Source organism: Lygodium microphyllum, chromosome 24, assembly GCF_053477565.2.
Source record: "Lygodium microphyllum isolate KBCC chromosome 24, Lygodium_microphyllum_v1.1.10, whole genome shotgun sequence".
NCBI lineage: Eukaryota > Viridiplantae > Streptophyta > Polypodiopsida > Schizaeales > Lygodiaceae > Lygodium > Lygodium microphyllum.
This window is the reverse complement of record NC_141158.1, coordinates 60,525,909-60,551,507: the sequence shown is the minus strand read 5'-3', so window position 1 is coordinate 60,551,507 and position 25,599 is coordinate 60,525,909. Positions and strand designations below refer to the sequence as shown.

General features: G+C 36.6%; 1 protein-coding gene across 2 annotated transcripts; it reads left to right on the top strand.

The window, feature by feature from the left end:
• The first annotated feature begins 2,671 nt into the window (after positions 1-2,671).
• On the top strand, positions 2,672-15,819 carry LOC148015145 (uncharacterized). 2 transcript variants are annotated; one of them, XM_087664990.1, is made up of 5 exons: positions 2,672-2,943; positions 3,884-4,019; positions 14,707-14,787; positions 14,868-14,992; positions 15,080-15,819. In XM_087664990.1, exons 1-5 carry the CDS (start codon positions 2,903-2,905, stop codon positions 15,249-15,251), a joined length of 555 nt encoding a protein of 184 aa, XP_087521116.1. In that variant the 5' UTR covers positions 2,672-2,902; the 3' UTR covers positions 15,252-15,819. The 2 variants fall into 2 exon arrangements, with proteins under 2 accessions (XP_087521116.1, XP_087521115.1); XM_087664989.1 differs by having other exon boundaries at positions 2,683-2,943; positions 14,650-14,787.
• Positions 15,820-25,599: the final 9,780 nt, after the last annotated feature.

Here is a 25,599-nt window from a genome sequence, read left to right as displayed (position 1 = left end):
ATCATCAATCAATTATCCATTCATTCAATATCAATTAATAATTAACTAATTAATAATTCATAATGTTAATAATAACAAATACAATATAATATATAACTATATAAAAAAGTTATAACTTAACTAATAATAATAAAATAATATTATCCTAATAACCAATCAAAAACTAATAACTAATTATTAACTTAATTAACCATCTTATCTTAATCTTAATCAACTATTAATTAAATATTAAATAATAATTATCAATTAAATTAACAATGCTCTAATTAATAACTAACTAATACAATATAATATAACTATATAAAAACAACTAATAACTAACAATAACAATTATAATTAATCAATAAAGAACAATTAACAATAATAAAATAATAACTTAATAACCTAACAATAACAACAACAACAACAACGAATGCAATATAATAATAACAACACCAACAACAATGATAATATAATATAATAATAGTAATATGATAATAACTATAACTAACTAACAAATACATACAATATAATATAACTATATAAAATATAATAATATGATAATTCATTAGCATTAACAATAATCTATATCTATAACAATAATAACAAAATAACTAATCAAAATCAATAATTAGCAATAGTAATAATAATTATAATTAATCAATGAATAATAAGTACAAATAATAACTTAATAATTAACAATAAAACCAATAATAACAACAACAACAAATACAATATAATAATAATAAAAATATTAATGATATTAAAACGACTAATAACTTAACTAATAGTAACAACAACAACAATAATATAATATAATAATATGCTAATAACTATAACTAACCAACAAATATATACAATATAATATAACTATATAAAAACAACTAATAACTTAACTAATAATAATAATAATACAATCTTATTTTAACTTTATTTATATAATTATATCTAAAATTATTAATTATCAATCAATCACACTCAATTCAATTCAATACTATAATAATAATAATAATAATAAGAAGCAACCATTAACTATTAATTAACATTAATAATAGCAATAATCAATAATCTATATCTATAACTATAATCTATAATCTATCTATAACTATAATATAATAATAACAAATATTAAAATCTAAACAAATTAATACTCATAATGAATATTAATAATAATTTATATAATAACAATAAATATTAATAACATTAACACTAACATTATTTACATTAACATTAATAATTAACAATAATAATTTATTTAAATTGATAACTAATTAACTAATCAATATTATTAAAAATATAAAATAATAATTAATAATCTATCTAAAATCAATAATCATAATCAATAATAGTAATAATCAATATCCATTTACATTATTAATATTAATAATCTATATAAAATCAATAATCATAATCAACAATATTAATAATTAATATCAATAAACATTAATAATAATAACAATAATAACAACAACAACAACAATTAACATTAACAGTAATAACAATAAAAAAACAATTAACATTCATAAAAGTAATAATAAAATAATTAACATTAACAATTACTATTAATAATCAATGAAAATGTATAATTATGATTATAATATAATAATAAGTATTAAAATCTTAACTTAATGATAATAATAATAAGCAATAATTAACTATTAATTAACATTAACATTAACAATAATCTAAATCTATCAATATCTATAATATAGTAAAATAATAATAATAACAACAATTAACATTAACAATACTAGTAACAATTAACAATTAACAATAATAACAATAACAAAACAATAGTTAATATTAATAATAATAGCAATAACAAAGCAATTATCATTAACAGTAATAACAATAAAAATAACAAAAGAATTAATATTGTAAATAATAATAATAATAAGTATTTATTAACTTTTAATTAACATTAACATAAAAAATAATTTATAATAACAATAACAATAAATATTAACACTAACATTAAAAATTAATAATAATAATTGATTTAATAATTAATAAGTAATTAATTAACTAATCAATAATTAATATAAATAAATAAATAAATAATCTATAATCAGCAAAAAATCAATTCAATAATTAAAATTAATAACAACAATTAATATTAACAATACTAATTTTAACTTAATTAATTAATTAATTAATAATCTTACTAATCTCTCTCTCACTTTGCTGCCATAGAGAGAGAGAGAGAGAGAGAGAGAGAGAGAGAGAGAGAGAGAGAGAGAGAGAGAGAGAGTTGGGGAGAGGGAGAGGGAGAGACAAACTACATGCTCTGCCCACCTGAGACAGAGAGACAGATTAACCTACGTGGGCTGATTACGATACCTGCCCCAAGCTCCCAGAATCGTAAGCCCGCCTGCAATCCTGCAAAATCAAAAATGAGAAAGAGAATCTATACTACTTTCTTATCTATAGAGAAGAGAGAGAGAGAGGATGTCGAGCATTAAAGCCACCTCAACTAGCCTCAATGATCACAGATTATGGAATCATAGATTATAAAATCAAAGATGATTCGAAATCAAAATTAGACAGAGAAATTCAAAATAAGGCTTGAGAAAAAAATAGAGGTTCGGGAGATGACCGAACCAAGAGCCAAAATAAAGTAGTATAGATATAGATATAGATTAGAGTGGGGGCACTCTTGTGAGATCCAGCTCTTGATTTATATTATTTAGGACATTAATTAGTTTCATTGTACCAGATTTGGGGGCGGCAGGCGGGCGAAGGCACTCTTGTCAGATCCAACACCCGAGATAGGGATACAAACTCAGCTGAGATATACCGATTCCATCCATAAACCGATTACATATATAATAAGTAACCATTATTTTCTGCTTTTTCTTCCTCTTCTTCTTCTTCTGCTGCTGGCGGGGAGAACATTGAGACGACATAATCCATCGTCGTCGGGATGGGGGAACCGAGCAGCTCCACCTCTCTTTGCGCCCACTGGTAAGCCCAAAACAGACACCCACACCCCCAACACAGAAAACATAAAAAATCTCCCTTTCACGAAGCAAACAATGGACTTTAGTCGATTCATTAGACCCAGCCTCCTTTCTGATCATTTTAGATTCGTTTGGTGTTTGGGGGGAAACCCAAAGTCTACACTTTTTTGTGCATATTATCCTTTGTTTCCGCTGCTTCCCATCATCAAACTTTTGAATTATAGAATCAACTGTTCTAATTGCCTGTTGAGATCTTGAGACTAGTGTAAGAATCTCCCTTTGCGATCGCCTTCACAAGACCTTTTTTGCCCAATGCCTGACTGTTATATGATTATCAGTACTTCCGTCTCCCATTTCGAGGATTTAGGAGCCTCCTAAACGTTAACATACAATTAGGCCATTGAATCTGCATCAGACAAACCCTAGTTATTACTGCTTTTTCCGTTTGGGGAGTGGTTCTGATGTATCAAGCAATTAGAGGAGTTGCTCAGCGATCGCGACAGTTAAACATGTTCTCAGAGAGTAAGGAGTAGGGTAATTTAATTCGCTTCAAGTACAGCTTTATCAGCATCTTCCCGGCACCAAAAAGGGTTTGGATGAGGCCAAAGCATGTGTTCAGTGAGTAATGTATTTTGATTGCCTTCAAATATATTTCTGGTGGGCATATTTCCTACCCCCAAAAAGATTTTGGAAACATCTTGTGGTGAATTGATCTCCTTGACCTGCCCTTCAAGATTGGGATTGCAGGGATTTCAATTAGTAATATACTCCATCTCAGTCCACAGACTTTAGTAGTGAAGGCCAAGGAGTTGATATTCACTTGGTCATGAGGTTTTTATTTTTTTTGCACCGACAAGGATGGTTGCTTAAATCTTTGGTTATCTGAATGTTACTTGACATTTTTGCCCTGGTTGAGCCTTATGGTGGTTGTTTTTTGGAAATAGTGAAAGAGAAGTGCCAGTTGGGAACTTTGGTTTGCATGTAGCCCACTGCAAGCGAAATCTACAGCGCTGCAGCCTTTGTGGAAACATGGTGGCTAAAAGTCGTGCTGATGAACACTATGATGAGGTTCATGCACCTGTAAGTATACTTCACATGTCTTTCCTGTTTTGTTCCAGATACTGGAGTGGAAACATCACTCGAAGTGCAGTATATAGTGTTCACAGCTAGACTTTATCCAAGGCTTTAAATAGGATTTCTCTTTTTTTCAAACCATGAATTCTTTATGCCTTTTAAAGCTAGGAAAAACATAGATACTCAACGTTGAAGGGGTGTGCATGTGTAGCATTACTGAAAGACTTGGAGCCCAAGTTAGTGTTTTGTAGTAAGTTCCTGAACTAGCTTGTAGACAGGGTTATGGTGGAATGTTTTTCAGTCGAAACATTTCACGGAGATATTTTTGACACAGAGAAGCAAAAAAGTAACAATTTTGATAATTATACAAAGCATCCAAGCGAGCCAGCAATTTGAACTTAGCGTATTCTTCCTCTTGTAGAGCTTGAACTTTGCATTTCAGCCATTTGGAACATGTGGCCAAATCATCAGAGTTGTTCCCAATCCATTGCATACATTGAGCGAATGCCCCAACAAAGAGTGCATATATTGCAATTTAGTGTGAAAAACAGAAGCATGCTGAATACCATACTGTCAGGACAAGGCATGTGCATTATCCTTGAAAACAAGCCATGCATCAATGCTCTCAAATAGAACTTGCGTGCTGAACTGACCAATCAGTTGCTGCATGTATCTAAAAAATTGATCATTTAATAGAAAAGACAAATTGAAATGCAAAGGCAAGCGGGCAAGAAGAGCTTGCGTTGAAAAGTTTATGTAATATTATTGTGCGAGTGGGCAATGGAAGAGAAACACGAACATATACATACATACATACATACATACATACATACATACATACATAGAGAGAGAGAGAGAGAGAGAGAGAGAGAGAGAGAGAGAGAGAGGGGGGGGGGGGGGCAGAAGATGAAGAAAGAATACTGCACTAATTGAAGAATATGGGGATGGACTAATCAGTCCTTGTACACACATAGCCCAAAGTGTCATGAGGGGACTAGATCAAGCTGATGACGATGGCGGCACCAAGCACGGAGTGTTGGAGTGCACACTTGTAAATGGGAGACTAAAGGTTAAGAGTGTATCTGTGAAGTGGGAGAGGCAAGCTATAAAGAGCCAACAACTCCAAAATTTGGTCGACTTGCACTAGTAGGTGCCATAAATGTTGGCGGACCAACATTAAATGCTGGTCACTCTCTAGAAAATACCAAAAAACATAGGGGAGGCCTCGGAAAAATCCTAGATAACAAGTTTGTATCTACCAAGTGGGGGAGGTAAGCTATAAATACCCAAAAATGCTAAAATTTGGCCGACTTGTACTAATAGGTGTCATAAATGCTAGCCGACCTGAAAGCAATAGCCCCTTCAATTAATACTTGGTCTTTTCACATACACACACAAATAGAGACCTCACTCCCTCGCTCAACACTAGATTGGCCTCGAAGACCGGCGCCTCTCTTGGTATTTCTTTATCAATTAAAAGATGGAAGGTTACAAAAAAAGAAAAAGAAATGTTCCAAAGTACAAAATCTGTGAACAGTTGGCTTTTATCTTTTCTGAGTAAATTTCAGCTGCATAAGGACAATAGAGGATATCCAGAAAAACATCCCTTTCTGAGTAAATTTTAGTTGCATAAGAACAGTACAACATATCCAGAATAACATCCCAAGTAGTAAAACACTTTGTGTGAGCATAACTCAATAATCCAAGTATAGAATTGCAATCTGCAGAACTTTGTATTTATTGATTTTTACTTGTTTCTTGACCTGTTCTCAGCCTTATTCCATTCCAGATCTATTTTATATCAGTTGGACTACAAGCCCTTTGACCGTGGCATCATTCCAGCAGTAAAATAGTCCCACAAACAGCACTAAATCAGAGCTGAAAACCCTGTTCTCGTGTGGCATGGTCATCACTTTCTTTAGTTCCTGCATTGGAGAAGCAATTAGCTGCTCCTGAACCTGGACAGTGAGGCTCTTGCCTCAGTAGAAGTGCAAAGAAAACACAGAACTGTACATTCGATGGAACTAGCCCATCATGTAGAGCATTTCTCCGATGATGACGATTAGCAGTTCTTGTGACTTTTCTAAGGCATACTTGACATTTTTATATGCTTTTTCCCAATCTTTTACATAACGATTTGCTTTAAAAATGTTATCTTTTGTCTGCAAAATGGGGGCAATTTCTTTCCACCTTCCACAATCTCAAAAGGTGCTTTGCCAGTAGATGAGTGCATTGTTTTATTGTATGCATACTCAACCAATGGCAAGTAGTGTTCGTTTGTGGATGGAAAGAAGATGAAAATTTCAGTGTAGTGCCCATGTTTTCAGACAATGATTTCCAAAGTAGGCTAGTCATTCTTGGGTCTCTATCACTGACAATTGACCGTGGCATTCCATGGTACTCAAAGATATTATGTATAAATATCTTTACCATGTATTCTAACTTGACTTTTTTCCTTACAGGAATGAAATGTGCCTGTTTGCTGAATGTGCAAATGATAGTCTAGATTCCATCATTCCCTGAAGAAGTTCTTGGAAGATCAAAAATGCAATCCATGGCTATACTTTTCCATGGCCTTTCTGGAATAGGCAGTGGTTGCAATAATCCTGGTGCCTTCTGTCTATCAAATTTGACCTTTTGGCATACAAGGAAAGATCTTGCATGTATCAACATTAGATTTTAAGGTTGGCCAATAGAAGAAAGTCTCTACCGCTTTGGCTGTAGTATCTATACCATAATGTCCTGCATACGGTGGAGCATGACTTTCTAATAAAACTTTTGGCCTTAGCTGTTTTGTAATGCATAGTCTTTTATGCATCATGATAAAGCCTTCTTTGAACACATAATGATCATGATGTTGGCCATTGATCAATTGTTCATAGATTTCAGAGAAATCTTCGTCATCAGCATACTACTCTTTCATATCATCCAATTCATGGTGATAAGAAATTGAAACAACAGACACCTGTGGTTTGCGAGATAAAGCATCTGCAACTACATTCTTCTTGCCTTCCACATGCACTATTTGAAAATGAAACATAGATAGGAAATTTGCCCAACACGTGTTTCTTTGACAATTTAGCATGTGTGAGAAAGTATCTAAGTGTTTGATGATCCGTTTGCACTACAAAATCAACACCAAGCGAATAGTGCTTCCAACTAGAAAGTGCATGGATTACATTCAATAACTCTTTCTCATAAATTTGGTAAGTCCTTTCAACGATAGAGAGTACTCTACTCTTGTATGCCACAACTCGGCCATTCTACATTAATACAATACCAATGCTGTTTTCACATGCATCACACTGCACTACGAATGGCTTAGAGAGATTTGGCAAAATAAGTATTGGATTTGTAGTCATTTTCTCCTTCAAACATCTTAATGTTGATTTCTCTTTGTCAGTCCATTGCCATTTGACATCCTTCTTTTCAAGCGCATGTAAACGAGAAGCAATATTTGCACGGTGTCTTACAAATCTTCTGTAGTAAGAGCATAGGCCAAGGAAACTGCGGACATCATTGAATGGTTTTCAAGTCTGGCCAAGAGACAAGTGTTTCTATCTTTGCAGGATCCATCTTCACACCATCGTTAGAAACTATGTCCCCAAGGAAGTGAATCTCTTCTAAAGAGAATTCACTCTTCTTGCCATTAATGAGCAATTTGTTATGCTTAAGCTCATTAAAGACTATAATTAAGTGTTTTCTATGCTCCTCTTCATTCTTTGAGAATATAATCATATCATCAAAGAATGTGCCAACGAAACTTCGATAAGGGTGGAAAATTCTATCCATCATCCTGTTAAATGTGGCAGGAGCATTGGCCAATCCAAACGACATGACTAAAAATTCATAGAGCCCAAATGTCGTTCTAAAAGCAGTGTTATGGATATCCTTTGGCCTGATTCTGATCTGATGGTACCCACTTTTCAAATCTATTCTGCTAAACATTCATGCTCCCTGTAATCGATCAAGAATGTCATCTATCCTCGGAATCGGAAACCTATTCTTGATCGTGTTCTTATTTAAGGCTCTGTAGTCAATACACATTCACCAAGAGCCATCCTTTTTTTGAACTAGCAACATAGGGGAACAAAACAGAGAACTACTGGGCTGAATTAGTCCCTTCTCTAAAAGCTCATTAACCTATGTCATAATCTCTTTTTGTTGCGCTGCACTGACCCTGTACGGTGGCCTATTGGGCAGACTAGTCCTTGGAATAAGATCTATGGTATGATCTTCAGGCATCTCAGGGGGTAACTCTCTTGGTAATGAATCTAAGAAACGGTCACTGAATTTATCCAAGAAAGCCCTTCTACTTTCATCAAGTACAGACACATTACTATCAACTTCATTAACTTGCTTTGCAAGAACCAAGTACGCAAAAATATGATTTTTCATTACAGAAGTAGAAACAACTGGGACAGACTCTCCTTTAAGCTTCACATCTAATACATGAGTCTTGCTCTTATGCACAAGAGTAATCATTCTGTTGTAAGTATCCAAGATAACATGCTTCCTATGGCACCATGGAATACCCAACAAGTAATCACAGCCCTCTGAAGGCATAATATGGAAATCCTCTGTGTCCACATAGCTTTGGATGTGCATACGGAGTTTGCCAAGGATGGGGGTGACACATTCAGTATATCTTGGGCATGCCAAATCAGCCTGTCCAACTGATCCCATTTCCTCGGGACGTATACCCAGCTTAGCTGCCAATGCCAGTGAGATAAAGTTTGCATGAGCTTTAGGATCAAAGAAAATAAGCACCATGGAATTTTTGATCTTTTCCCAAGCTTTGCACAATTCTGTAGCATCATTAGCTGATTGATCTCCCACCATATCAGGCACTAAGCCAATGCTAGGCTTCTTTTTACTTAGCGCATCTTTATCCTCCGCATCTTTAGAAGATTGCTGTGGGCACTTAGAAGCAATATGGGCTTTCTGTTCCCATATAAAGCATTTTCCAGCCATCATTAAAGCCTTTCTTTCTTCAAATGATTTGCCAAAAACCGGCATCTTCTGTTCTTTGCCCTGTTTAAGAGAAGTCTGAGGTTGTTGCTGAAAACTTTTCTTCCAAAAATACTTCTTTGTAAAGCTGGTCTTTTTTGGAAATTGCTTCTTCTTTTTGCTAGGATCCTACTTAAACTGAGAATCCTTCTTTTCAATGCCTTTAAAGCTATTAGCTTTTCCTTTCAACAATGCATTTGCCACACCATTATTTTCAATTAATTGTACCATATTTGTAACCCTGGTCTTGATACAATAATCCTTGATGACTTCGGGCAGACTACAACAATACTTTTCAATTTGTTCTGATAGGGGCACTGTCCTGTAAGAACTCACGGGCTTCCCAAAATTTCTTATTGTACTCTTCTAAATCCGCACAATTTGCGGCGTCCAATTTATGCCATGCAGTCGTGACATTTACTTCAAACATGTTAGTTAACCATGAAGTTGCAAACAACTGTTTAAAATGGACCCAAGTGGCAGGTGGATATTCTTGCATCAACAATATGTTCCACCACTGCAAAGCATTACCTTTCAAAAAAGTTGCAGCCTTCCGCACCTTAGAAGTCTCAATAAAATTCCCCCCAGTGTAAGCTGCATGAAATTGCTGTATAAATGTCAAAGCTTTCAGCTTATCTTGCATACTACTGAAGGTTTCAAACTTTAATACTTGACCACCCTCTTTATAGTCTTTAGACTTTGCACTTTTTGGTGTCAGGTTGTCATAGACAGGTGGCTGTAAAAAGGGGAATCCCTTAGGCGCATTATCAACATTAATTTCACCTGTCTTAGTTGCCATATGCCCACTAGGCTGAGAAAACCAGCCGCTGCATTTTGTACTCTAGGCATCAAATAAGGACTTTGCAAAGTCTGATAACTGGGCTACTGACCAATATTAGCATAAAGTTGGTTCATTGCCTCAATAGGCATCATTCTTGGTGGTCCTCTGGGCAAGTATCCTTGATAATCAATGGGTAATCCAGCCATTGCTTGAAAAATTGACCCACCACCAAAGTATCCAAGATAGGTAGCAAACTGAGGAGGAATAGTCTACGGTGCCACTTGTGCATTACTTCCTTGACCATTCACTCCCTGGTCTTGTGATTGTGCTTCTTGTTGCACTGGACTTGTCTCCATGTTTGGTGCCTTTTTCACATGCTCATGCACATTAGAGGTTTGCCTTTTTGAGCGCTCCATGGTATGATGTGAGGACTCAGCTTGAGAATCCTCATTATGTGGCTTCAAATTTTTTTGCATTCGAGGATTCTTAACAAGCTCTTCGAAAGAGCCAACCATACTGAGGAGTTGTGACATAAACAAGTCCTCCTATTCTTGCTCATCCTGTGGTTCAATCTTGGTTCTAGAAGGTGCTAACACTTGTGCACCAATACTCTCTCTTCGGTGTCTATGAGCAGAAGAAGAACTCTCTTCTTCATGAGGGAGTTTTCCTTTGCCTTTGTCCATGTCTGCCATCTCGCTAGTCTTGTATCCAGCAAATATAGTATCCAAGAAAAAAAAATCTCGTAGTCTCTCTCACCTGTAATCTCTGTAAAACCTGTGTGTGGCCTTTCCACCCGAAACTGTCCGAGCTTAAATTCTTATAGAAAAGAATTCAAATCCCGGGGATGGAACTATGAAACCGCTCTATGACTCACATAAAGCGGTAGTCCCTTCAATTAATACTTGGTCTTTTCACATACACACACAAATAAAAAAATCACTCCCTCGCTCAACACCATATTGGCTATGAAGACCGGGATCCCTCTCGGTATTTCTTTATCAATTAAAAGATGGAAGGTTACCAAAAAAAGGAAGAAATGTTCCAAAGTATAAAACCTGTGAACAGTTGGCTTTCATCTTTTCTGAGTAAATTTCAGCTGCATAAGGACAGTACAACATATCTAGAAGAACATCCCTTTCTGAGTAAATTTCAGCTGCATAAGGACAGTATAGCATATCTAGTACAACATCCCAAGTAGGAAAACACTTTGTGTGAGCATAACTCAATAATCCAAGTGTAGAATTGCAATCTGCAAAACTCTGTATTTACTGTTTTTCACTTGTTTCTTGACTTATTCTTAGCCTTATTCCATTCCAGATCTGTTTCTTATCAGTTGGACTACAAACCCTTTGACCTTGGTATCATTCCAACAGTAAAATAGTTCCACAAACATCACTAAATCAAAGCTGAAAACCTTGTTTCCGTGTGGTGTGGTCATCACTTTCTTTAGTTCCTGCATTGGAGAAGCAATCAGCTGCTCTTGAACCTGGACAGTGAGGCTATTGCCTCAGCAGAAGTGCAAAGAAAACACAAAATTGTACATTCGATGGAATTAGCCCATCATGTAGAGCATTTTCTCTGAGAATAGAGAGAGAATTGACTAGAGGGAGCAAGCTCTACCTCCATACATGAGTCAGAGACAAAGAAGTACTCTCCATAGCTGATGTACTTGCAGCAATCTGCCCTCAGCCCTTGAAAACTTTGTGCTCAGATTTGCCCCTTCTGCCTATTACGTTTAAAAAAAGAAAAGCTCTCTCTCTCTTTTGGAAATTGTGCCCAAATTGTGACACATGGCATACATGTAACAAATTTTCCATTTTCTAGATTTGAAGAGGAAGCCAAATTGGGAAAAAGGAAAGGAAAAAAGAACCAAAGCTTGATGCTCTGATAGCAATTTCAAAGAAGAGAGGTTGAGAGGAGAGAGAGAATGAGAAAATAGAGAGAGAGAGGAAGAAAGAGAGAGAGACTAGGAGAGGAGAGAGAAAGACAGGAAAGGGGAGAGAGAGGGGAAGGAAGCCATGGAAGTTAAAGGAGAAGGTGAACAATTAATTCTTGATTATACTTGGAAGTTGGATGCCTTAAACTAGGTCTCTTACACCTTTTATACCTTGGTTAGTGCGATTGGGTATTTGACCCCTAGTTCCTGTGTGTCACTCCTTACACTTACCTATTCTTTGCATTGCATGACCATACTTATCTTTGTAAAAGAACTCTTGGGCAAGTAAACAATTTCTCCACAAGGGACACTGTCCAAGTGGCACTTGTTGCATGTGCATGCACATTCTCATCGTGTAGCATTCATCTATGCATCTCATTATGTAGAGCACCCTTGAGTGGATCCTAAGCTATTTTCATCGGTGATAATAGCCACTACACTTTCATACTTCTTTACCCCTTTACTTCATCACCAACACCCTTGACGGGTGGTTGGGATAGTCTTTTGTTTTGTGTTGTTGGATCTAACCATCCCTTTAGTTTTTTCCATGGGCACAATTACTCTTTCTTTTTTAAAAAGAAAAGAAAAAGAACAAGAAAAAAAAAAGTTCGAAGTGGTTCCATTGGCTTTGTAAGTTTTGGTAGACCAGTGGGCAGCCAACAAGCGCCCTTTGTTTGATGCCTTGGCCTCTTTGGGGTGACCCTTTGGTCTGCGGAGGTAAGATAATCATCACCTTTGTAGTCTTGGTACGTCCTTGGGCAATTGACATGCACCCTTGGCCCGATGCCCTAGCTACTTTGGGGTGAGATGCTTCAGGATATTATGGGCTGAGCTATGCTTGCAATCCCTTTCTAGTTCTAGTTTTGGCCTAAGAGGGGGTGTTACTCTAACAAAAGATGCATCACACATTAGATCTTCATTAGCTCATTAAAACAACCCCAAAACTCAAAGATTACCGAAGTTTATGTGTCCCGAAACCCTAATTTTGGTAGGATCCATATCTATAAATAGGAGGTTGCCCAGCCACTCAGCTCATCCCTTTTTTGCAAGCTCTTCTAGCCATCAGCCTCTTCCACTGGCTGTCCAGCCGCCGTTGCCACACTGTGTTTGCAGCCAGCCTGCTGATGTCATCTTCTCTCTCACACTGCCTATGTTTTCAGCATGTCTGACTACACTTACCGCTGTTGCAATCATATGCATCAGATCAGCCTGTGTTTATAGCAGCTGCAGGCCACCCTACATCAGCACACACCTCAGCTGTCTTCCAGTCTTCAGCTGCTATCGGTGATCAGCTGCCTGTCTTTGGCACACTGCTGTGTTTTCTAGATTCAGCCTCGAGACTGCTGCATTTTGGTTTTGACCCTGCTGCCCTTCCACATTCAGATCTTGTTGGTGGTCATAGACCTTGGGATTTGTCTCCGTTCATTGTCACTCTGACTACTCCCATTGCTTTGCCCTGGCCACTTGAGCATTCTATACATTCTTACATTCATTTATAGCATTGATTCATTCATTTCAAAGTTCTCTCTCTTCTTTGTCTATGTTTTGTGTTTTTCTGTTTAGTGTGTTCTTGTGTTTTACTCATGTTCATACATTCTCTATTTTCTCAATGCAAATCCTAGCATCACTTTACATACTTGATAGTTGGTTATGCATATCAAATCAGAGCATTAAGGATCATCTTGATTCTCAATTGCATGAGATTTATCTAGGTTTTGCGTTCATTCTCATACTTTCTTTATGACATTCTCCAAGCAAGGCTTGAACTCTCACCATTTGAGAAGTCAATTCAATGATTCTATTTGATGTGGGGGCACTTCCCCTATGTGACGTGCTTTGGAACACAATCCATTCTTGATTTGGGTAGAAATTTGATGGCTTCTAAGGAAAATGACATTCAAACTTCCCCCTCCCTTCCCAGTCCTGGGAGTCATCAAGCTTAGTGGCTCTTGAATTACCTTTGGCAGCAGTTGGATGACATAGGGCAACTCTTTTTCACCAACTAACACAGACCTTGGATTTTGAGTTGAGACATTACAGAGTTTTGTGCTGCTCTAGAGATGGAGCTTGTCATTGATTGAGAGCAGAGCTCATTTTTGGAGGACTGCCATTCTTGCAATAAAGTGCATTGCTGCCTGCAGAAGACAGAAGAGGATAACACTGTTTCTGGGGCAAATTCAGATGCTGCAAAAAAAAACCACGCTAAATCATATGTCTATGCGTGGAAGAGGGATAAGCACTATAACCTGTCTAAGAAGGCACATGTTCTCTTGCCCCACAAGCATGCATGCATATTATATGTACACACATGCATGCGTGTGTGTGTGCACACACACGAACACGAGACTTAAAAACCTTTTAGCTGTTTATCAGTCCTGCCTTAGAGGCTTGATATAGGCACTGCCTGCCAAAGTCAGACTAAGAGAGATTACTTTTAATCCTTATGGTTATGTTTTGTTCGTGCTCAAAACACTGGTATTTTAAAGCTTGTGAAGTCCTTTTGTGGGTTTCTAATTCTATTAAATAAAATGAGGTCTTGGCCATGTAATGCATTACACTGAAAATCAGTACTCCTACATGTAGAGGTCTTATTTTTGCCTAGTTGTTCACTGCCTTTTTCATTCAATGTTCTTTAAGTTTTTCTGTTTTGTAATACTTTGAAGATCAGTGTCTATACTTTTTACTTCCACATTTTGGAAGGATCATACCTCTCCTTGTCTCTCATGGCTCTTAGACGGCAGGATTATAGCAAATCTTTGCTTCTTGTTTTGTCTTTTAAATGCTGGCCAGAAGGCCAATTGTATACATGGCTATTTTCAATACTGCACAGAGAGAGAGAGAGAGAGAGAGAGAGAGAGAGATTTACGAAAAAAAAAAGAGAGAGAGAGAGAGGCACTTCATATCTACAGGTCAAATGCCACTCTTGTGGGGACTTAATTGAGCGCGAGCTGCTTAATTTGCATCAGAATGAGAAATGCCCCCAGCGAATGATACCATGTGGATATTGCGACTTCCCTGTGGCTGCTGTAGATTTTGATGCTCATGTGGTAAGTTTGTCTTTGGCATGCTCCAGAAACAAAAAATACTGAGTGTTTGAGTGCTTGAATTAATGTTCATCTTATGACAGGACCACTGTGGGAATAGGACAGAAATGTGCATACCCTGTGATAAATATGTGAGGTTACGTGAGAGAATCTTGCATGACTTGCACTATCATAGCAGCAATGAGGATGAAAGTGGACCATCTATAAGGTTCGTGCATTTCTGATGAATGCTCTGTATTTCATATCCTTAAATTTCACTGCAAGTTAGCAAGTTGCAAATGTTTTGGACTAGCAGGGACAACTTGTGGAGCCAGCAAGCAAGTTCAGAGCCTGCCCAGGGGCCTCAGAACCACGGAAATACCACATCGAAGCGGAAATTATTAATCACATTTGCTATTGCAGGCATTGCCATTGTGATAGGAACATTTGTAATTCAGAGAAGAGGGCCAAACCAACGTCAGCAATGAACAGGTGATTTACCATCATCCAGTCTGCTGCAAACTGAAGAGGAGCTTTGCCACCCCTCAGCAGCAGTATGGCATCTCCAAATGCTGTACTATACGAAAAGCTGGCCCAACCAGCAAAAAAGTTTGATACGGTGTAGCTGAGGGGTTTTTGTATCATATGAGGGACTCCATGAGACCTGTGCAGTATGCCTTGGATGCCACTAGTTGAGGAGGGTAATAAGGACCTGCTTTGGTCTGATTGATTCTTTGAGTTGATGTGCACTAGTGGCCTACTTGCAGCTTTTGTATTCTTTTCCATTTTGTAGCTGCACTGTTCATGATCACGAGGTTCAATTCATTCCATATACCTGGCCATGACTTTGAAAGTTGTTGCCCTATAAATCATCAGGTCAGCAGAAAGTTGGCCCTCAATATACAGTGGGCTCTATAATGTCAGAGACAGAATGTATAAAATAAGTAGGTATCTCCATTATTTTGAGCTTTTTGTGCAATGCAAAACTTAGAACTCATCAGCTGGAGGGAACTGATTAAAATAAACATTGTGGGTTGTGTTGTTTTTGGAAGCTAATTGTCTACTACCTAACAAGAAATAGATGGATATCAAATCTATTTTATAATATCCAAAATAGAAACTGATTAAATGAACATTGTGGGTTGTGTTGTCTTTGGAAAATCGATTGTCTACCATCTAACAACAGGAGTATAAAATGTATTTTATAGTATCAAAATAGACAGTGGTTGTTTGTAAACCATGCCACATTGTTTGCACAACTAGAAATATCAAATCTCAACAAAACATCCATTGGTGTATTTTGCTGTCTAAATAGGTCATATGTGAGTCTATAATCTCATGCATAGTTTAAAAGATCATATGCTCCATTGAATAGTGAATAGCTTTGAACTTGTTCTTGCAAAATCCTATCTAGTGCATGCAACGACTGGTGGGGGTTGGGATATTACAGTGTGAGTATTTCATATCGCTTGTCAATTACAACTGAAAATAATGCCTTGTGAATTGGAAGTTTGCTTGAAGTTTGTTGAGTATCTATTTGCTTTTGCAAAGATGCCATATTTGATGCATTTCAACAAACGCATTACCTACACTCATCTCCTAATTGAATGTATTTTTGACAATCTTAAGTTGTAATTTTGTGCCCTTGTCTATGATTAGTAGTGCCACATGCTTCTGAAAAACAAAGGCATTTAATGATGGCCATTGGGTTGCACTTGAGTGAAACCTTTCCATGCTTTTTTACCTTGTCCATACTATTGACGTATTACATGTTATCGCATACTAGACCCAAAGCTTGTTAAACACTTCATGCTTTTGGACATAGACCATGTTTCACATACACACCCACCAATGCCTTGCCAACAACATTGCCTATTTTAGTAATCTTGAAATATATGTAGCTCTTTATGTTGCTACATGATTTCAAGACAAAAATAAATATGCATGTTGCATTTGGTCAAAACATTGTAGTGCTTGCTCATCATGATATCTTAGGCCTTTGCAATTGTCACCCAAGTTGGGAGTTTTGTCACATGATTCTTTGTTCCTATGAGAAACCAACTTTTGGATGCAAACATGCGTAGTACCAACAAACATGTCTTTTTTAAACAAACCTTCATTAACAATCTTAACATGTAGTTCTTTCCCTTTGTTAATGACCCTTATGGTGCCACACATTTGAGATAGTGATCGGCACCATTTTGGGCACCTCCATATTTATCCTAGGAGCCTTATAGTTTTACATATTTTGTGCACACTTGACATACGTTGAGTATTCCATCATTGTCAGCTTATAGGGTCAATCATATCACACACATTGAGTAGTGGTTATTGTGTAGTTGATAGTCAAGTCTATAGTTAAAGTAGGTAGATAGTCAATGTCGATAGACTTGTATTAGTCTATGTCTATTACTATATGTACTATGTGATAATAAAATAAGAGCGTGTAAAGATGCTTTATGGAAACAATTGCATGAGATATTATCCACTTTTGTATCTTGCACTATGTATGAGAAGAGAGAGCGAAGAATGAAGAAGGAAACTATTAAGCCCTCCATCTTACCTATGATTCATATATAGTTGCCTCTTGTAAATTGTTCATTTGGTATAAGAGACAGCGGGGTTGGTGGAGCATGGAGCACAAGAAGTCAAGGCCAACAACAAAATTGAATCATGATGTTTGATGCTAAGAGAGGTACAAATGAAGAACGAATTTTCCAAACTCAAACAGGTGCTTGAAGTGATTGAGCTATTGAAACTCAATTTGGGGGTTTTCATAGCCCAAATTGGAAGTGTTCGGATAGCTCTTGAAGACGAAAATCTAAGGTCAATCAGGTGGTTTTTTAATACTTGAAGAAGAGATTGTGTTTATGTTTTGATATACGCAAACATAAGGGATGCTTAACCAAGGAAGAAGCTTGTTTTTGAGAAGCACAAGGGAAGCTTAAGACATGGCCAACTAAATTAGGGGGCTTGCTTGTGTGTTAAGCAAGGGACTTGAGTTTGTTAGTAGAGAGAGAAGATTGGAATTTGAATTCTTGTAGCTTGGTTTATAGCTTACGCCCCAGTGAATCATTTGATGGATAGAATATGCCACCCTAATTCATTTCAATAACCATCGAAACCCATTCCTATCCTTGCATATTTTTGGCGGATTAGTGAGCCATCTTCTTGGGAGATGAGCCTTTTAAGAAAGGCTCCTATTATGCATTCATCTAATGTTTAAACCTTAGTCTTATAGTCATTTCTACATTGAGGTCTCAAGGAACTAGTTTGGCATAAAATCCTTTTCAAATTGGTATACAAGTGGAACTAGTTACATAAAGCTATGTCAACATTTGGTATTGAAGAACTAGACATTTTGTTACTCTTTTTAGACTATTGAGAGTGGACTAGATAAAACTAGAACTATTTTCCCATTGTGCAGGGTCCAAAACTAGCAAAGAATTGATTCAACTATTTTGTGCTCACACTACAGGAGAAAAACCAGACATTTTGGAGGCCTAAAAGGGTTTTTTCATGGATGTTTCAAAGGCTGTTTTGAGTGGGGGAACATTTGCAGAAAAATTTGGGAAAAATAAGCTTGTATTTAGCACTACTTGTTGGCAACTATTTGTCTTTCGACATTATTTTGGGCATGTTTTTGGCCTCATATATGTACACATTTTTGGTAATTGGAGCATAGTGGGACCTATTTATTGAGAACTATTGATGGACATTTGATATATCTCTTTTTGGCATGTTTTGAGAATATTTTTGGTTGTTAATAAAGCTCATCTTTGGCATAGAAAACTTGGATGCTTTGTGTTATGTACTTGCACTGGACATGTCGATGGTATGGGGCTCTTATAATTGAGCATTTTGGTGCATGTATATATGATGCACCTATTCCAAATGATGTGATTCATGCTATTGAGCTTGGGCATTTTGATATTGTAGTGTGTGCTTATGCACTAGTCTAAATAGAGGGAACAAATATGTGTTTATTTGTATGCATATGGGTAGATTGAATGTATGTGCATGGCAATTGCAAAGGGCTATTATCCTCCACTGATAAATGAGTTCTAGGATGACACAAAGTGCAAGAGTGTAAAAGATTTGTGGAATCCAAAATCATACACTGAGTTTCTAGTGATATGTAATAATATGCATTGCAAGCAAGCATATAAATCATGTCCTCTTTCCCAAAGGTTGCTAGTGCTTGTAGATGGTTGGAATGAGACAGAGAAAACTTACAAGTTTATTTGCAAATCATGCTGAACTCACATACACAAGGACAAAAGACTTTACAAGGTACACTTTATTGCAATGTAAAATTTTCAAAATCCCAACGAGTAATCTTTGATATAGATTACTAAAATACATATTTTTTTATTTTGATGAATAGGGCAATCCATGAAGTTTTTCTTTATTATTACATTGGGATAGATTTAAGGCTGCCTCAAAGACAACCTAGAAGAATTGTGGAGTTTTTGAGGTCAAGGTTCTCAATGTTAGAAAGAACTATTTTATTGGAGTTATACCAGTTTTATTTATTCCATTTAGCTCTAAAAAGGTGCTTGGGAGCTCTAGCAAGCCTTTTCATGTCTTCATGCAGCCATTGATTGATGAGTTGGAAAGTATGCTTGTTGATGGGTGCTACAAACCATATGACACATAATGCATGATAGTTTGATTTGAAGGAAAGGATGAGGTTTGAAGAATATGTACGTGGCTACATGAAATGATACAATATACCAAATTATCCATATTGGGAGTGTGTCCTTGCTTACGATACAAAAACTATAGAAAATCATCTATCTGGAAAACATAGCCTTCATTCCAAAGTTGAGCAATCGTTATCTTATTACATCAATTCTAGTCCATATATAGGACTCCACATGAGTGCAAGGACTACCAATCTGCCCTTAGCTAATATAAAGGCCTTTTGAGAGACCTATCTTGGACTCATAGGAGGTAGGACTAATCCTAGTGCACCCAAGGAATTACGGCTAGAACCCCTTGGCTCCTTGGTGCCTTCTAGCTAGCATCTAGTCCCTACAGAGAGATCTCTCACATACGGTGCCAATCTTAGGATCCAAAGTGGACAAACATTTCCTTAGTGAAGAGCTCTATGGCTAACCCTGAATTAGAATACACAATTATCCAAACACTCATTTTGAGTCCACTAAGTAATTGTTGAAATATATTTTATGCATCAAAATCCATCCTAGGTGCCATTCACTCTAGTATGAGATTCTGCTTGAATTAACTAAGTTAACATGAACTTGTCATGGTCATTAGCCTATTATTTTGAAAGGGAAATTTAGCCTTGAGATATTTTGGTATCTCTAATTGAGTTTGGTTTCTTCCTTGGAACTTTTAAACCCTTTGAAATTCAAGTAGATAATTATAGGGATCTTATGATTTCTTTGAACCATGACCTCTTTCACATTGGGTTATAAGAGTTTTTGTTACACAACTTGTTTAAAGGTTGCAAAAAAAATCTTCTTCATAAGGGTCTAAGAAGGAAGTCGTCTAAGTAGATACACCTCTAGATTCCTCTTAAACTAAATCATCTTGAGCTTTCTTTGTTTTTTAACATCATAGTAAGGATAAACCTTCCTAATGAGAATCTTAGTTAGGGATGCGATACTCTACTAACCAATTTCCTCTTCAAGGACTAGAACCTCATAGAATTCAATTTACTAGGAACCTATCAAGGTCATTTGACCTCGCCAACCCTAGGTTCCTTTTTCATTCAACTTAATAGCTTATTACTAACTCAATCTATTGAATTTTTACATAAGAAAGGCCATGTATTTAGACTAGCATCACATTGAGTGCAACTCTTTTTAGAAAAGGATAAAGGATTTAATTGTCCTAATATTTCATTGGGCATAACTTCGAGAAGGAAAATCATCTAATCTTACATTCATGGAGTACAATTTTGATCATAAGTTCCTCCCTAGTTACTAAGCTATCATTCTATCATCGCAAGTAAAGAAAATACTTTAACTATTGTAGGATAACACATTATGCAAGGACTAGTCCCATCATGAGAGAGGATGCTCCCTTCAAAAATTTCCTCCTAAGTGACTAACTTATTGTTCGTTTACAAAAGTTTCAAGATCCCATAGGGATGCCTGAAACTCAATAGTTTTGCTATACATTATCTTAATTCCTCAACTATTATTGAATACAAAATGTTCTTTCTAAGTATAAGATAGGCACCTGGACTTGAGCGGTGCAATAGGGGCTTCATTTGCATGCACTATTTCTTGTTCAACTCCTACGCTTCTTCACTTTGGGGCCATCATGATCACATGAAATCTCCTAGTACATCCCTTCTCTTGCTTATCCTTGGGTCTTTTTCAATCTTGTAAAACTCGTGCATCCTTGAATGTGAGGCTTGTAGAACTTTGGTTTATGAAGGAGAATAGGTCTCATAGGGGGTTATGGCTTGGCAAGACAAGGGTACATTGGGAAATTTTTTTTTGTAGTGGTAGAGTAGAAACCAATATGATGCCTTACGTTTTGGGGGAAGAGAATTGGCTTAGTGTATCTTGAAATTTGATGAGAATAAAATATAAAATAATGAAAAATTTAGCAATAGCTCAAATGGGATGATTTAATGAGCTTGAGTGGGAGAAAGGGAAGAGTTGGTATCTGTGAAGCAAAGGGATACCCAATAGCTCAAAATTTGGAGACGCAGGTTAGAGAGTTGATGGATGGGGTTGTGGGAAAAGTAATTGGTCGAGGTGGGCTTCAATCCAATTGGATTTCAATCACTTTGAGTCTTCGACTCTTTCTCTATCTCGCCCTCTCTCTACCTCTCTTCTCATTTGTATCTCTATGTATCTATGTCTCTCTCTTTCCACCAATATGATTTGAAAAAAGAATGGAATATCAACCTTAGTATCTCTATTAAGGTCTATTATATAGCCCTTTAGTGGGTTTAATTTTGGTTTCCCTTTCTTTTGTTCCTCTTTGACTCTTGTAATACTTGACCTTATTGAAATCAATGGCCTCTCCATCTCTTATTTGATTTGATGCATGCAATCAATTATAGGTCTCTCTCTCTCTCTCTCTCTCTGTCTCTCTGTCTCTCCCTCTCTTTCTCTCTCTACTAATTTTATGGATTTTGTGGTAGACACACTAATTGTCCTTGCCTTTTTTCTTATCAATGTGTGGAGGTGGAGAGAATGTCTCAATTCAAATTAAGATGGTTGAGGCAGTTAATACCTTTGATAGCAAACTGACTTATAGGGAATGTCAAGTAGAGCTATGGTTTTTTGATGGTGATGATGATGTCGAGGAGAGAAATACTAATTTTTTCAATATTTGACCTAAATTCTTTTTTTCCCTATCTTTGTTCTAAGGTCTTATTCATCCTACAAGCCCCCATTCTTTATCATGTTCAATCAAGTTCTAATGCATGCGAAATATGGAATCATGATCTTATAACCAAGTTAGAATATTGCTAGTTGCTTATTTGGGGATATTGCATCCTCTCTCTCTTAAAGGAATTAAGCTTTCCTCATCTCGAGAAAAACTAGTGGCGTTGTTAACATAAGGTATCCTCATCAATCCAAGTGGCATCCTCTTCAAAATAGTATTTCTATTGGTGGATAAGGTATTCCCTATGTGTTCTATTCCTAGGAATCCTTTATTTTACATCAAGTATTCTTTCATGTTGAAGCTCAATGAATCCTTGGCTTGGCGTTACAACTTATTGATAATCAAGAACATGTTTAGGGCTAGGTACACAGGCTTTCAACAAGCTAACATGGAATACATCATGGATTTTTAGGTTTTTGGGAAGTTGCAAGTTGTATGCATTAGTACATAGGCACTTGAGGATCTTGTAAGGCCCACAATATCTTGGACTCGTCTTCTTGAATTCACCCAATGATAGTGATCTCTTCTTTGGCCAGACATAGAGAAACCCCATGTCTTTTCCTTTGAAGATCTACTCTAGCCTTCGAAGATTGGCATATGCCTTTTATGATCCTTGGCTACTTGAATATGCTATCTAATTGTTTTAACATGTTCATCCATTTTATCTAAGATCTTCTTAGAGATTTCCACCTTAAGAGTAGTATCAGAAAAGGTGAGCAATGTAGCACAACCTTGCCTATACAAAGCCTAGAAAGGGATCATCTTGATGCTTCAATGATAAGGTGCATTGTAAGTGAACTCTATTAAGTGTAGATATTTCATCCACCATTTAGGTTATCTACAACAACAATACACCTTTAGTATGTATTCAATGACTTGATTTACCGCTTTTTCTAGCCATCAGTTTGGAGGTGGTAAGTTGTATTGAAGCATAAGTCTCAATGGCTTCAAATAAGCTCTTCTAAAATCAAGAAGTAAATAGGGTATCTTGATCACAAATGATCCCTTTTGACAATCCGTGGAGTCCCCTTTACAAAGAGCCTTGCAATATCTGAAGCCTTGCAGTTTATGTTGATGGGAAGAAGATGAACAACCTTGGTTAGCATGTCCACATTCACCATGATAGAGTTGTATCCTCCTTGGACTGAGGATAACCCCATTATAAAATCCATACTAATGAATTCTTGCTTCATTTGGGGAATAGCAAGCAGTTGGAGCTTGCCTAGTATCTTGACATGCTCGGCTTCTTTTTACCCATTGGTAGCTTAGACATTCACTGACATACTTAAGTACATCACCCTTTAGTTCCTCCCCAAGGTAACTCTTCGAGATAGCATGGAGTGTTTTGGCATAGCCAAGGTGTCTTGAGAATGTGGAGTCATGGGCTTCCCAAAGTACCTTCTTCTTCAATTCTTGATTTGTAGGAATGCAAGCCTTGTCTTCAAGTAGAGAAGACCCTCCTTGATAGAAAAGTCTTGATACTTAAGCCATAACTTAGGATCTTGCTCCTTAATTTGGACATCTCTTTGTAATTGCTAGTATTTTGGGTCCTTGGATGCTTCTTTCTTTGCCATCTAGATGCTAGGTTGCTTGTCAACGACAATATAGTAGCTACTGACTCTGCTTTTGATGGTTTCTCCAAAATAAGAGCATTGAGGAAAGCCTTGTGGCTCAATGCGTCTATAAGGACATTCTTCTTTCTTAGACTATATTTTATCTTGAAGTCGTGCTTTTGCAAGACTTTCAACCACCTTCATTGTCTCATGTTTAGATTTGGTTGGGTAAAGATCCACTTGAGACTCTTTTGATTAGTAACTTAATTAAACTTCTTCCCAAGCAAGTAGTATCTCCATAACTTGAGAGAACACGTGATTTATTTCTCTACAAATCTTCAAAGGAACTCATCACTTTTTCATACAATATTTCAAGACAACCACTACATCTAGCATTCTAGTATAGGAGATGAAAGAGAACTAAAGGTGCATGGGCACCTTTAGACTTTGAGGAAAGCAATAATAACTTTACTTTGACTATCTATTTGGAGGATAAGGGGGTACAATTTAATGTGAGCAAAGTCATGCTTCCAAAAAAGACTAGTATCACTGGGATTTTTGGATATGGTCCGCAATACTTTGCCTTCAGAACTAAATACTTCATAGCATTCCCATATTATGTTGACCTTTTCAATCTTTGAAGTTATCCTCTAAAAAACCAATTGAATTACTCCACAAGAGCATTGGTTTTTGTAACTCCTCATCATATTTTTGGATTTAGGGTTGTAGAAATACATACACACAATTTGGAGAAGAAGAAGCTTGAGAGAGCCAACATGAAGTATATTGAGAGATATTAATAGATAAGATTTACAAGACTTACTATACACTAAAGCAAATAGGCATGTATATGAGGTTGGGGGGAAATGTTCTAGAGAGAGAAATAAGTTAAAGTAGTAACTATATTCACGTGTATAACTACCAAATTTTGGTAACAAATCCCTCCCATGAGTGATGCAATAAATAAGAGCTAACACTCATGTATAGGGAAGTACTACCGAGGTGGGTAGACTATAATCAATCCACAAAGGGGAATAAGCCCAAATCTTCACAAAAAGCTTCAAATTTCTCACAAGGCAATGCATCTATGAAAAGATATGTGAGGTTTCTACATAGGGTAGGTTGATCTCTCCTATAGAGAGTCTCTCCCTAATATAACGATAATGCACCTCAATGTGCTTAATATGTGCATGGAACACTAGGTGAGAAGCCTCAGATCTTGGCATTGGCATTGCAAGAGCTAGAGCCTGAAGTCAGGAGTTGGAATGAAGAGATCTGAAGTGGTCTATAGGAGAAAAGAGAGTTGTCCCAAAATGTCTTGCAGATGGCAGCCATAGCTTTGTTCATTAGTATGTATCTTGTGCCTGAGGTGCCTACAACTTATTGAGGCTTTTCAAGATGGTTCTTTGCCACTTGAATGAGCTCTGTTGCATGAGCATTTAGTAGAAGAACATTAGCAAACCCAAAAACATAGGCATATCAAATTGCACCTATTCTGGAGACTGACAGGAGTAGATAGCATCAAGACACAAACACAAAGCCATTGCTTGTCTTGATTAAATGGTCATTGTCATGGGCATCATTGAGTTTGAGGTGCAAACCATTATCTCAGCCATTGGTTACTTTAAAATACTTGCCATCATAGAGCTCGTTTGAATCAGCCTTAAAGTCAGTGTGATTAAGCAAATTTTGGGCTTGCTCTAGAATGGGTGAATGGACAGCTTGAAGAGTTGATATTATGAAGGTTATGTAGCTTAGTAAGGAGCTAATAAAAACAAGAATTATTGGCAACACTAATCACAGTAGGAGAAGCCCCCATTTGAACTTGGAAACCATTGTAAATAGGTTGAAACTATGTATGTACCTACCTAGAATTGTGGAAAGTATTCAGCCTTGAAATTCT